This window comes from Centruroides vittatus, unplaced genomic scaffold (assembly GCF_030686945.1).
Source record: "Centruroides vittatus isolate TY-2023 unplaced genomic scaffold, ASM3068694v2 contig_1758, whole genome shotgun sequence".
Taxonomy (NCBI): Eukaryota; Metazoa; Arthropoda; class Arachnida; order Scorpiones; family Buthidae; genus Centruroides; species Centruroides vittatus.
The window spans coordinates 725,966-739,770 of record NW_027121073.1 but is presented as its reverse complement, the minus strand read 5'-3'; the positions used below and the strand labels follow the sequence as shown (position 1 = coordinate 739,770).

General features: G+C 28.9%; 1 protein-coding gene across 1 annotated transcript in view; it reads right to left on the bottom strand.

The window, feature by feature from the left end:
- LOC136969215 (cellular tumor antigen p53-like) overlaps nt 1–13,805 on the bottom strand; it is a 72,817-nt gene that overhangs the window by 22,430 nt on the left and 36,582 nt on the right. Inside the window, exons 6-10 of the mRNA XM_067263308.1 lie at nt 11,640–11,829; nt 11,450–11,560; nt 6,198–6,303; nt 6,003–6,115; nt 4,764–4,849 (exon numbers count right to left, since the gene is read on the bottom strand). Coding sequence (XP_067119409.1) covers nt 4,764–4,849; nt 6,003–6,115; nt 6,198–6,303; nt 11,450–11,560; nt 11,640–11,829 — 606 coding nt within the window. The remainder of the gene's footprint in view (nt 1–4,763; nt 4,850–6,002; nt 6,116–6,197; nt 6,304–11,449; nt 11,561–11,639; nt 11,830–13,805) is intronic.

Genomic DNA, 13,805 nt, shown 5'->3' with positions numbered 1-13,805 from the left:
TGTTAAATTTCGTTAATTCGTCTTTTGTTTGAGTGCCACGCAACTCTTGATTACTTACTCCCCTCACTATTGTTCAGCTTACATGTTCGGATGTATCACGCGGAATCGACACATAGCTACAATTTATTTTGTGTTATTTATTTCTATTTGTTATATCTACAGAGACTTGAAAGACTCTACTATGTCATCCAAACAAAGTAGAACTGATTCTTCTGCATCAAACAAGAAAAGAAAAACTTTATCTTTGGAATGTAAAGTTAACATTATTAAAGACTTCGATACAAAAATGAAAAGGGGTTACAAATCTTAGAAAATATAGACTCCAACAAAGAGAGCATTTCTTCTACAAAACAAAAAATAAAAAAATTATTAGCATGCTACGAGGAATTCTTGCAGGAGAAAAAAAATCTAAGCCGTCAGAGAAATTTGTTAGATTTTATGAAGCCTTCTACATCAAAATAACTTGAGTTTACAATTTTAATAATTTGTTGTACTGTACATACGTATTATCTAAGATTTTATCAAACATTTTTTTTCTAAATTATTGTTTTCTTTAGTCTCCGGCCCCAATTAAAAATAATTTGTATGGATTTATATGCGAAATTATACCCCGACTTACGCAAATTCGACTTATGTGGTTATCGCTCGGTCCCACCTATCATGTAAGTTCGGGGTATTACTGTAATCAAATTTCTATATATTTAATTTGTCAAATCATTATAGTATTTTGAATATTCAAAATATGATGGATAAAAATCAAATAATCAGAAATTTACACCATAATAACTGTAGCCATTTTTATTTTGAATGTACAGTACATGCATATAAAAGTGAAGCATCTAAATAAAAATGCTAAAATAGTTTGATCACATAAATCTAATAAACATTTTCATTTTCTTATAAAAACTGGGGTTATTGAACTTGAATATGATTATATCTTTAATATTAAATTATAAAGCTCAGTTGAAAGATTGATTTTTTTATACAGTGGGTGATTGGTTAACGAACATTTCAGCTGTGCACAAAATCGGATAATGAACACTTTCGCAAAAGATTTTTATGTTCAGACAACGAACACTTCACAGAACAAACAGAAAAAGAAGTGACGTAAAATAGTGAATACTGATTGGTCTTCCCTTGCCTTCAGGTGACAATTCAAAACTCTTCGGAGCTCTGAAGACATCGACATCAATGCTCAACCCGATACTGATCGGATAGTATTCCTCCAAATTTTGAAACTCTCCCTTGTAATTCCAGCTTTTTGTTTAGCTTTCTGACAAATAATTTTTTTATAGTCTTCGTGAGACTATTGGGCAGGTACTCGTTAAGTTATGCATTGGTTTTTATTTACAAAAAGTGAGAGTTTAACCGTCCCATCAGATATTCGTTAACGTTTTAATACCAAATTTTGAATTTCATCCGAGCCTTACATTTAAATAATTTTTTGTGTGCTAGTTGGTTTCTGTTCTCTGAATTTTTGTAAGTGCTTTTTTTGAACTTTTTATTTAAAAAAAAAACTGATAATATTATAGAACCAAAAAAAAATAGTGTCAAGAACAGTGCTGCTCACCATAGAAACCAAGCAAGAGATAATAACCAAGGTAGAGTGGGGAGAAGATGTCTGATGTTGCTAGGCAGTATGGCTTGAACAGGTCTACAGTAAACACTAGTTAGCTATGAAAGATATATCAAGAAGTCTCAAGCACCTAAAGGAGTAATGAAAATCAATCCATCATCTGAGAAATAGAGCATTGCTCTATTGGAACCTGAAGCTGATGTGATGTGGCTGAAGCTCATAATGGAACCAGAAACTGATGTGATGACAGAAAAACTCCAAGAACACCAAGAAACTCAGTGAGATGTGTTTTCTTTTGAAAAACAGGAAGACGAAAGAAGACCAATGCTGACATCTGCTATTAAAGATCTTTCGAAGTGGGAGGATGTCAGAACAACAGTCATTCAAATTGCATCCAAACCAGAATGGAGGTTAATAGGCTTGGGGATCTCTACAATTGCAATGCTATTAATTACTTCTGAAAAATCCTGAAGAAGAGACAAAAGCAACTGACATTAGACAGATCTTTAACCCCACAAATGGATAAAACATGACTAATAAAAATGCAACACTGTGTGTGCATGTGTATATATATATATATATATATATACATATACATATATACAGGGTGGGCCAGCGAAAACGAAACGGCAGAGTGTTCGTGTTCGTCCAAGCAAATCGCTCGGACAGGTCGATTTTATTCTCGAGGGGACATCTTATGCAATAAAGTTTTTGCGAATCTGAATATTAACTAAACAAACATTTTTTTTCGAAATAAATGTTTATTTAGTTAATACAAAATAAATGAGTTTTTAAAATTTTTTGTTGTCTGTTGTATTCAGAATCGCAAAAACTTTATTGCAAAAGATGTCTTCTCGAGAATAAAATCGACCTGTCCGAGCGATTTGCTTGGACGAACAGGAACACACTGCCGTTTCGTTTTCGTTGGCCCACCCTGTATACACATACACACACACACACACACAGTCTTGCATTTTTATTAGTCATGTTTACATATATACATATATATGTATGTATATATGTATTTTTATTATTACATATAAATAAACATAGTAAGAAAGTATATAATTTAATAAAATATTTTTTATTTTTTGGGGTCACCAGAACAAATTAATTAAATTCTCATAAAAACCTATGTTAAATCGATAATCAGTTAACAAACAATTTGGATAGCAAACAAAGTCTTGAAACAGATTATGTTCATTAACTGATCATCCACTGTAATCAATTTTTTAAAAAAATGAGAGCTATAAATCCATCAAATTTGTAGAAAAACATCAACTACGCACAAGGTCTATTAACTCATTTATTTTAACAAACTAGAAGTAATAAGGCATATAATTTCTGAAGTGACAGTTATAATGAACCAATTTTCCTATAAATGCTTCTGGAATAAGATTATGTCATTCATGTTATGACATTACATTTCAGATGCATAGTGTACAAATACTTTACAAGTACAGTCAAACCTCAGGTTCTCAACCTTAATTCGTTCCTAAAAGTTGTTCTCAAACCAAAACAAATTTTTCCACAAGAAACAATATAAAATGGATTAATCCATTCCTGACTCTCAAAACAAAGCCTTTGTTTTTTTTTTAACCTTCTTAGCTATATTTCATGCATAAAAATGCATGCAAATGCAATATAATATTATATATAACACAGTATTATCTATATATCTATATCCATCTTACATAAATATTAAAAGTAAAATGTTCCATCACCACCAACCAAAACCATCACTTTACAAAAAAAGTGCTATAAATAGACTCTACTCTGCCTGGATGAAATATAACCAAAACAATCAAAAATGAAAACAAGTACTTTAGCCACACTTTCCAAAATATTGTGTTTCAATTTTATTTTAGTTTCAATGTAAAGGCCAGTTTTAATTATTATTTTATTACTTTAAATTAATTATAATAACTGGCTACCTAATATTAATAAATATTAAATGTTAATATTATAATATATATATATTATATTAATAAATTTTTGACATTTAATTTAACTTAAAGTATATTTAAACAAATTTTTGTATGCTATTTATATTATGTGAATGTCAATTGATGGTTTTTATTAATTAACCATAGATGATGTTAATCAAATTAGATTTCAATGTGCATGCAAGTAAGATAATACTACCATGCTTTGGTGTGCACCACAGATGAATTTAAATAAAAAAAAACTTAGATTTAAATTCAACTGTGGTGCACACTAAAACATGGTAGTAGTATCTTACTTGCATGCACATTAAAATCTAATTTGACTAAAATTATCATCTATGGTTCATGTCATGACATCTAATGACACCAGTGGTACAGAGATTCGGCACCACTAACTTCTGAATTGGTAGTCCTGTCACTGATTGGTTGAGCTATCAACTTTCTTTAACACAGGAAGTATATGGAGTTTTGTCTCTATAATCTGTGGCTGGCCTTTGCCGAATAGCTTGTTCAACAACAGAGTTATGCAGCAACTGGGGGCAAATATGGCATTCAAAATTTTGTTCATAAACCAAATTGTTTGAAAAACAAAATGTTCAAAACTCAAAGTTTGACAGTATTGCAATACCATTAATAAAATAATAAAGCCAAATTCATTATTAGACCACCTTTTAGCAAGAGAAATTTTTATTTATAGTTATATTTAGTTACTTACATTATTTTTTTCATTTTGCTTTAGTTGTTTTGACATTTTGGAATTGAATTACGTTAAATCTCAACTGCTACCTCAACACTTCCTAGTATTGTACATCATTTGAGTAATCTTACACTAACATTTGCATTATGAATGAAGTTGTATTCCACTAATTTAGGGTTTAAAATGATTAAAATATTAAATAATACTCCACTCTATTTTTGTAAGTAGAGACCCAAGCAAAATTATTTTTCATCAGCATCTTTAGGATGCTAATCAGCAATATATGTAAGACTATTGTCAAACTAGCATTCCCTTTTTAATGGTCAGTGAATTGCAAATGACTTAATTGGGGGGTGCTGATTAAAAGATTTTCATCTAACATTTCTTTCCTTGATTACATAACAATTGAATTTATAGAATATAAACTAATATAAAATAAATTATATATATATATAATTATTTAAAATTAAATTAAGTAACTAAGTAATAAAAATATATAAAACACTACAATTAGCTAATAATGAAAAAACTAACTACTACTTACTTTTATTACAATATAATCATCTCCTAATTTTGGAATTTTAGAATGACTTGGCCCAGAACAGGATGTTAGATTGGTTTTACTATAAGCTAAAATTGATAAACATAACAATTAAAAATGAATATCAATTTAAATAACATTTAAAATTGATTTTTAAGTTAAATTGGATAAACAATTTTAAGCCGCATAAGAAAATTCCATGACCTAAAGTTGAAGATTTAACATAATTTTATAGAACAGAATTTGAGTTAATTAATCTCCTCTTTTTTATTTTTAGTATTATTTTCTAATTAAAAGCATTTTGCATTAAAATAGCAGAGAAAAATTTATACCAAGATTGAACCTGTCTACATCATACATGTTTTATCTTTAAATTTATTTATTTTTCCTGCATTTTCAGCCTAAATTCAACATATTTTCCACATTTCTCTCATAATTTTCACCCAAAACCTCTAACTCAAATTATAAACCGAAATGTCAATTACAAACTGAAAGCTCAGTGACTATATTTTAATAGCATAAATTGTACTTGAGAATCATCTCTTGCAATACAGTACATAGTTGCAATTAACACTGCTTTTCTCTGGCTACAAGTTTGACTTGCATTATATAGGTTAAAGAAAGTCAGGCATCAGGATCTATTGACAAACTATTTCTGTTAATGTATGTCAAAATGTTTTATTTATATCTGATACAGATACACACTGTACATGCTATTGTATTAATACAATGCCATACCTCAATTAAAACCTATTACTGTTTACTGTATATCTTGAAACCCATCTCTCTCAAAATTTTTTCTTGTTCCCATGATATTGAAGATTCAACTGTAGACAGGTTCAACTGTATTTCTCTCTTTGTATGTATTTCTATTCTAAATATGTAGAGTATACAAAACATTTCAAAAATATTGAATATATTACATTTTATTATGTAATATACTTTATTTCTTTAAAATGTAATTAATTGTTGAACATATTACATTTTAAAAGGATAAACAAAACAGTTCAAGTAAACATGTTTAAGAACAAACCATTCTTGAGTTGTGTGTGTGTGAAGTTTTAACAAAGACTAAATTTCAGAAATAAACAGACTTTATGCCAATAAACTAAATCACAAAAGTCAATTATAATTATTTCATACTATAAAAAGATTTAAAATTGATTTTAAACAATTCCATTTAAAACAATAATATTAAAGTAAGTAAATACCAGAATTAATGTCAAATAAATAAATACAAACCTCTCTTTAAATTTCTTTGCAGTTTATTATGCTGCGTTTCTTCTAAGTTTTTATCTCTAATAGGACATGCACATATTCTTACATTTAAGACCTTTCGACCAAGCAGGTCACCACTAAAACAAATAATTTATATAAGTTTGAATATCTACTATTAATTTAAACATATTTAATATACATATTTTAAATAATACTAACTCTTTCTCCAATGTAAAAATTGCTTGAGTAGCTCTTCGATTAAGTCCTCCTGTGCAACTACTACGGCACATAAATCTGTATATGTATACAGTGAAATCTGTTCCAACTACATTAAATGAAATATCAATAATTATTCAAAAATCTGCATAGGATCTAACTTCAAATAAATAAGAGACTAAGTAAAAAACATCTAAAATCACAAAAATTTTATATTAATCATATTCAAACTTTTACAAGATCTCATTTGATACTTCTGATAAATTTTACTTGATTCTATTAAAAGTCATTATTGTTTAAAAGTATTTGCTATAGTATAGATGATTCTAGATAATAATAAAATTATTAAATTTATAATCAATAGAGTTTCATTTTTTTTAAATTCAAACTCAGTTTTAAACTCAAACTCTTTCTTCTTACTAAATTTAAAGCAATTTTTCTCCAAAACCTCAGAATATAGTTAATTCAAGATACCTTTTGTCACAATCTCAGATATGTTCGATAATATATTAATTACTGCCTCTTTGATTCCCCAGGCTTTCAAACAAAATTTTAAAAAAAATTAGTTAGGTATGTATATGTAATGAAAGCTATCATTTTAAAGAATCTAACAACTTAATTGTTAATTATTTGAAATTTTTTTACCATCAAATCCAAGTAATTTTAAGATCCTCATTGATTATAGTCCATCTGTGGAAAGAATCAACTTGATAGTGTAATGTTGTTTCAGTTAAAACAATAAGCACATTTCCTAATGATATAAGCACTTTTAACTTAATGTCAAGCAATATGTGAATTTTATTTCCTGTCATTACATGTCAGAATAACTTCCATTAATTGTATTAATTTTTTACAGCATGCATTAACTATAAAGCAACATGCATTTAACAACAACTATAGCAAACTTCCTTGTATTCCACTACTAGTATTTCACTATGTGAAGCTTCCATAACACTGTTTATAATGGCAGCAACATGTAAAACAAATGAGGAAGAAATGGGAAATACAAAAGCTATTTTTTAACAAAGGTCCGTTTTTTAATAAGAACAAAAATACTGTAAATATCATTAAAATATTTTTTTTTCCATATTCTACATACTTTTATCTACTTTTCTACATAATTTCCATTCTTGTTTAAACATTTGTCATACCGCTAAACAATTTTTTGAATTCCGACCTCAAAGAAATCTGCCGCCTGTGAAGAAGCCCAATCCATGATTGCAGTTTTCACTTCGTCGTCATTGAACCATTGACCACCAAGGAACTCCTTTAAGTATTGAAACAAGTGAAAATCACTGGGTGCAAGGTCTGGACTATAAGGTGGATGATCTAGTTGTTCCCATCCAAAAGAACTGATTAGACCTTGTGTTTGTGCAGAAACATGTGGCCTTGCATTGTCATGGAGCAACATTACACCGGAAGACAGTAGGCCACGCCACTTGTTTTGTATGGCACGCCGGAGTTTTCTCAAAGTCACACATATGTATCAGAATTGATTGTTGTGCCTCTTGGCATAAAATCTACTAACAAAATCCCTTTCATGTCCCAAAAGACGGTTGCCAAATCTTTCGTGCTGAAATTGTCTGTTTGGATTTCACTTTGGTTAGCAAAGATGTGTGTCGCCATTCCATTGACTGTTGCTTGGACTCAGGAGTCATGTGAGACACCCAAGTCTCATCTCTTGTAACAATGTGGTCCAACAATTCATCTCCTTCCTGATCGTATTGAGTCAAAAACGATAAAGCACTGTCCAATCTTTTAGTTTTGTGATCGTCAGAAAGCAGTCTTGGAACCCACCGAGAACACAATTTTCGATAATTCAGTTTCTCCGAAACAATGGTATACAAAACTGATCTTGAAATATGTGGAAATTCAATTGATAACGTTGAAATTGTGAATCGTTGATCCTCTCGAATTTTGTTATCCACATCACAAACCAAATTTTCAGAAATCAGAGAAGGTCGGCCAGGACGTGGCTCATCATGCACATTAACTCACCCATCCTTGAACATTCTTACCCATTTTCGAACTTTACTGTCACTCATAGCATTATCACCGTAAACTTCACAAATCTGATGGTGAATTTCCACTGCTGCCAAGTTTCTTGCACTCAACAATCGAATAACAGATCGTATATCACAGTCGGCGGGAGACTCAATTTTCTTAAACATTTTAAACTTCTACAGCTCAGCATACAGACAGACAATATGGCTGCAAATGGCGTCAAAACACACACCAAGCTTGCTCGAAGCAGAAGCACATGAGTACTGCCGTGATTGCGCATTATTCTCACTCTCATTCACAAACAGACCTTATTTAAAAAATAGCCCTTGTAACTTGCCACAACTAAGTGACCAATGACCGATACTCATTGGTTATACCCAATTTATAATAATACCCAAGTTAATTCTTTCCATAGACAGACTGTATATCCTAGGAATTAATGTATTCACAACCTGTAACTAGCTTTTATATATTATCTTTTATTTTATATACCTTTCTTATTTTACATTACTAATGCTCTTAGCTTAGGTATTTGTAATTCTTGTACAAACACTTATATGCTGTGGTAATTTCTCTATTCACCACCAATTTCCTGGCAGCTGTTTTAATCCAAAATGAAAGAAAACCTACAATTTCTGCAACAACCAGATTTGTTCACTAAATGGTTTAGATGGTATTGCATGTAGCACATTCATTACATTGTAAATGTCTCCATTCTATGCAATTTTTAACTCATTTTACTTGTATTTAATAACAACTAAAGCTTCTGAAACTGATGCAGGTAACTATTACATCAAACATAAACATTAGTCCATATTTAATGTACATATTTAAGTTTCTAGCAGTCCATAGAGTTTTAAAGACATGAAAAACATATGATTAGTAGTTCTAAATATACTGTTACATTGTTATTACAAGCCTTTAGTTAGTTCAGCAAAACTGTTAATCCAACAATGTTTTGGAAGCAAGGATATCAGAAAATCAGTATTGTTAGAACTAATCTAAGTATAACTATATGATAAATTATGAACTGTAAAACTTCTCTAGCTCAAAACTTGAAGGGCAGGAAAAACTACAAGTTACAGATGACTTGAGTTAGAGAATAATACAGTTAAAAAAACATGCAGATTCTGAATAGATTTGTACTTTTATCTCTCTTGCATTATATAAAGAATCTTTGATAGTTTTTTTTTGTTTTAAGCAGCCTGTGTAACACTTTCAGCAAACCATTCAATGTAACTAATGGAAATGAACAGTTTTGCAGCTACATCTTATTGAGTTAAAGCAAGAGGATCGCTCACTTTGGACTGGAATGTTGTCTGAAAATTGGTGTTGGAAAGTAGATACAACTAACTGTGAAAATTTCATGGAAATCCAATAATTAGAATCACTTTAGATAGAATAAATATTACAATTCAACTGAGTGAAAGTAATAGAAATCAGTGTCAGGAACCATGAGAAATTTCAACTTGAATTTCTGAACTCAAATTTTCTCCAAGTTGGAGATGTTAAATCCCTATGCTATTCCATTGAGACCTACCAAGTGCTTTGTTTTCTTTGAATTTAAAAAGTTTTACTGTATTTAAATCAACATTCTCTCACAAATGCAGTGTGCTTAAGGAATAGAATATATAAGATTCCTGATAGTCAACTCATTATTGAGCAAACACACAAAATGTTTCATGTTATTAACAGAATTTTTCAGGAAATTTCTCAAACATTTGTAACTTTCCCAATGTACTGATCAATAAATTCAACAACAAAATTGATAAAAGCTGCAAGCTTCATACAGTTTTGTTTCTATGCAAAAATAATGATCAATTAACTATTTCCATGAACTACAATTTCCCTTAATATCTAATTATCAGTAAAATTCTTTATATTCTTAATAAATAATTGTTTTTCATCAAACAGAATTTATAAAGCAATATATATTATACAACTGTGTTCTCAATATTAACATGTTTCATCAAATTTCTGAAATCAAGTGTAGTAATGCACACCCAAGCTATTCAAATTATCTTTTTATACACTTTTGTTTACTTGATGACAAATTTCAGATATTTTTATGCTAATGTTTTAGCTTGGTTAACTAGCACCCATCCAGAAATTAGACTGAGTATCCAGTTCAGTCTAATTGTTGCTAATTGCTGATACTATTGATGATTTATATTCCAACCAATAAATCATATTGATTGGAATAATATACAAACCTATACTTCTCACAACTTATTTTTATTCCCTTTCATCTTTTCCCCTTTCATCTTTTCCATTGGTACAACCATTAACTTTCTCATCTCTCTGTTTAAGTCAACAATAATTGTGACATTTCAAGAACTGAAACAATTAATGTTAACAAACACAAATAACTAATTCAGAAGATTAGTAATACTAAAAATCATTTTATATCTTTGAATTCTGAAATATGAATGTACTATTGTTAATATTTATAGTAAAATAAAAATAACAGCTTAACTATTTATATAGAGTAGACTTGCTTTATAGTGACCTTTATGAGACTTGTCAATAATGGATATTCTATCAAATAGTTATATTGAATTTTTAAATATTCTGATATTGATGGTGAAAAATACCAATCATACATACCACACAATTTTGCATCTGCATAAAAAAAGTACTCAAACTTTAAATATAATTTTAAAGGATAGTTTAATTAATTAATTTTAAAAATTAAAAAAAAAACCCTATAAATTTGTTTTTAATAATTAAATAGCCCAATTGATAAAAAAAAATTAAAACTCAAACAATAGTTACTAGATTCAATGAATGCATGCATATTATTATACTGGAATTACCATTGTGTCTTATGTGCAACAGATTTTCTTTTAATTTTTCACTTTTAACTTTCTCTGACCTGTGGGCACTAAGAGGTCCTTTTAATCATACCCATCATAGATTTGACCAAATTCAAATGACCAGGTAGAGAAGTAGAAACATCTAGGACATATCACCCACTAAAAAATTCCTGGGTTGCTGTTCATTTAAATTGATTCTGAATTCTCTGAGCAGCAGGCTTATGCCTTGCCAACAGTTCTAATGATATTCTGACAATATACAGATTTGTTATATCAATAATAAAATTATGTTTAAGGAAGATTGGCTTGGACCCTCTCTACTGGTCATTGTATTGTGGCAAGTCACTATGTTGAAGTTTACTAGAAAATGATGTCTACTGTACATTATTATTTATTCTAAATAGAATTTATTTAAATTATAAAATGTAATGATACCTTGAGGGTTTTCATATGGTACAACAACACTCTGCCTTCCAGTGACAGGATTATCTACATATTGTGCAAATTCATGATCACATCGAATCAAATGTTCTGGTGCTGGATGTCCTGAAATAAACATCAATAAAATCTTTCATAACTGTTAATTACAAAACTTTTAAAATTTTAATTTATTAAAAATAATTACCATCGTTATGACTATTTGTGGGTGCAGAATGAATTAAACAACGTTTGACTACTTTTGTTAAAAATTCTGGTTTGCTAAATATAGGCATTGCACGAATTTTTGATCCATCTGGTGGTGGTTTTTTCAGTTTAACTCTCAATGAACATGCCACATTCATATCAACAAACAGTTTATCTTTGGTTTCAGAGTACTAAAATAAAAGAAACATAAATTTAAATAAATGTATTAAATCATTTTAAATGTTTAGAAAGTTTTATAACAATATACAACTTTAAAATTTCTTTAATGTTGTACATACTTAAAATTATTTGTACATAATTCAACACAATTTATAATGGAGCTTACTTAATTCCTTTACTAAAAATAATTCAAATCGCTCATACAACACTATTTCTACAGCACAGTTTCGCTCTAACAGTTTGAAAATGGGAGATATCTCCCATACAGCACAATTTCTGGTTTTGCTCTAACAGTTTTGAAAATCTTCCATACAAAATTTCACAATTTTATCTATCATGTTATATAAATGATATCTGTACATAACTGATTATGTTTCATATTTAATTGAACAAATTTTAATCATCATATTAATTAAATTATTAATTAAAAAAAAACCAAAGAATAAACCAATTGTACTATCAGAATCCATAAGATTTATATCCATATTTTAATATAATCCAATATATCCATATATCCATATTTTATTTAAGTGAAACTAATTTTGATAAATTCTGTACAACTAGTTCTGACAAATTCTCAAAATTATATGCTTCAAAATAATTAAACATTTACATATACATACGAAAAAATTTCACAATTTCAAATTTCATATTTAATAAATGTAGCTGTAAAGCAAGTGTCAAAAATACAGCCCATCTGTTCTTGTGTGACCACTGGTATTTTGACATACCTGAATGCCCAAAATCTGTTTTTATTAGCAACAATTATTTTTTTATTTTGTTACTTTTCAACTAAAAACTAATTGAATACTAACTGCCAAGAATATATAAATAGCAAAAAGTATAATAAATTATTTCAATCTAGACTTTTACTTTAAATTCATATATCAAACTTTTACATTGCTTTTGTCTCAGCAGTATGGTGTAGTGTTCTCACCATCACCAATATTATACAATTTGCACATAATGTATTTTATGTTATAAAAATGTCTGTTATAACTTTATTCTTATACTGGAAAATTATGCATAAACTTTTAATGTGAAACTTTTCTTATTTTATAGTAATTGTGGAACCAATCATATTTGATCCTTAATTGATATCAACCTTTATTGGTATCATCTTCAATTATGGACACCCACATAATGTGCTTAGTTTTTGTTGCCATACTGTTTTTGCTTCAGTACATGTATTTACAATCTTACTTTTAGTTATCGTCTGTTTATTATTTAATTGTCAATGCAACAACATAACCTTCAATATATCTCCACGAGAAAACAACACAAGAGTTTCAATGGAATCCATGTTTGTTATATTTTTACATCATAACAGGCTTGGATGTGCAAATGCCATCTAATGTTTGTGTTTATAATCATAATGTATTTTATATTATATTTATGAACTTCATATGAAAACTATTATGCATATGCTGTCTTATTTTACAAAATGTGAGTAAACTGTAAGCTGATTTATTTTTAAATTATACAAACAGTTGAAAAGGTACTTGTTTTTAAATTTTTTCTATTTATTTTTATTTTTTGAATATTTATTTTCTTAAAATTCAAATGATTTGAATCCATTCTTTGGTTTCAAGCAGCTTTAGAACACCAATGCAAACATACATTTGATTTAGACAACTATCATATGAGATCTGAACCTGAAATTTAACGTCTTGAAAAACATTTTCTCTTTAAAAAATTGATTCCTTAACTGATTTAGTATTCTTATTTTGCATATTGCTTTCAATTTAAAAAAAAAAAAAATATGCTAATGTGAGATCTGGAATTCCCTCAGAATTAAACTTGTAATAAGTCGTTTTAGGAATTTTTCCCTAATATAAACATCCTGTCTAAAAACAGCCCCAGACGAGAAAATGTGTGTCCCCGGCCAAATAACTGTCAACAATCCTTTGTTCTTAAGCTTTAAACGGATCATCTTGCAACCTAAGTTTATACTTAACATTCGAATTTGTCATATATTTTGAATCCC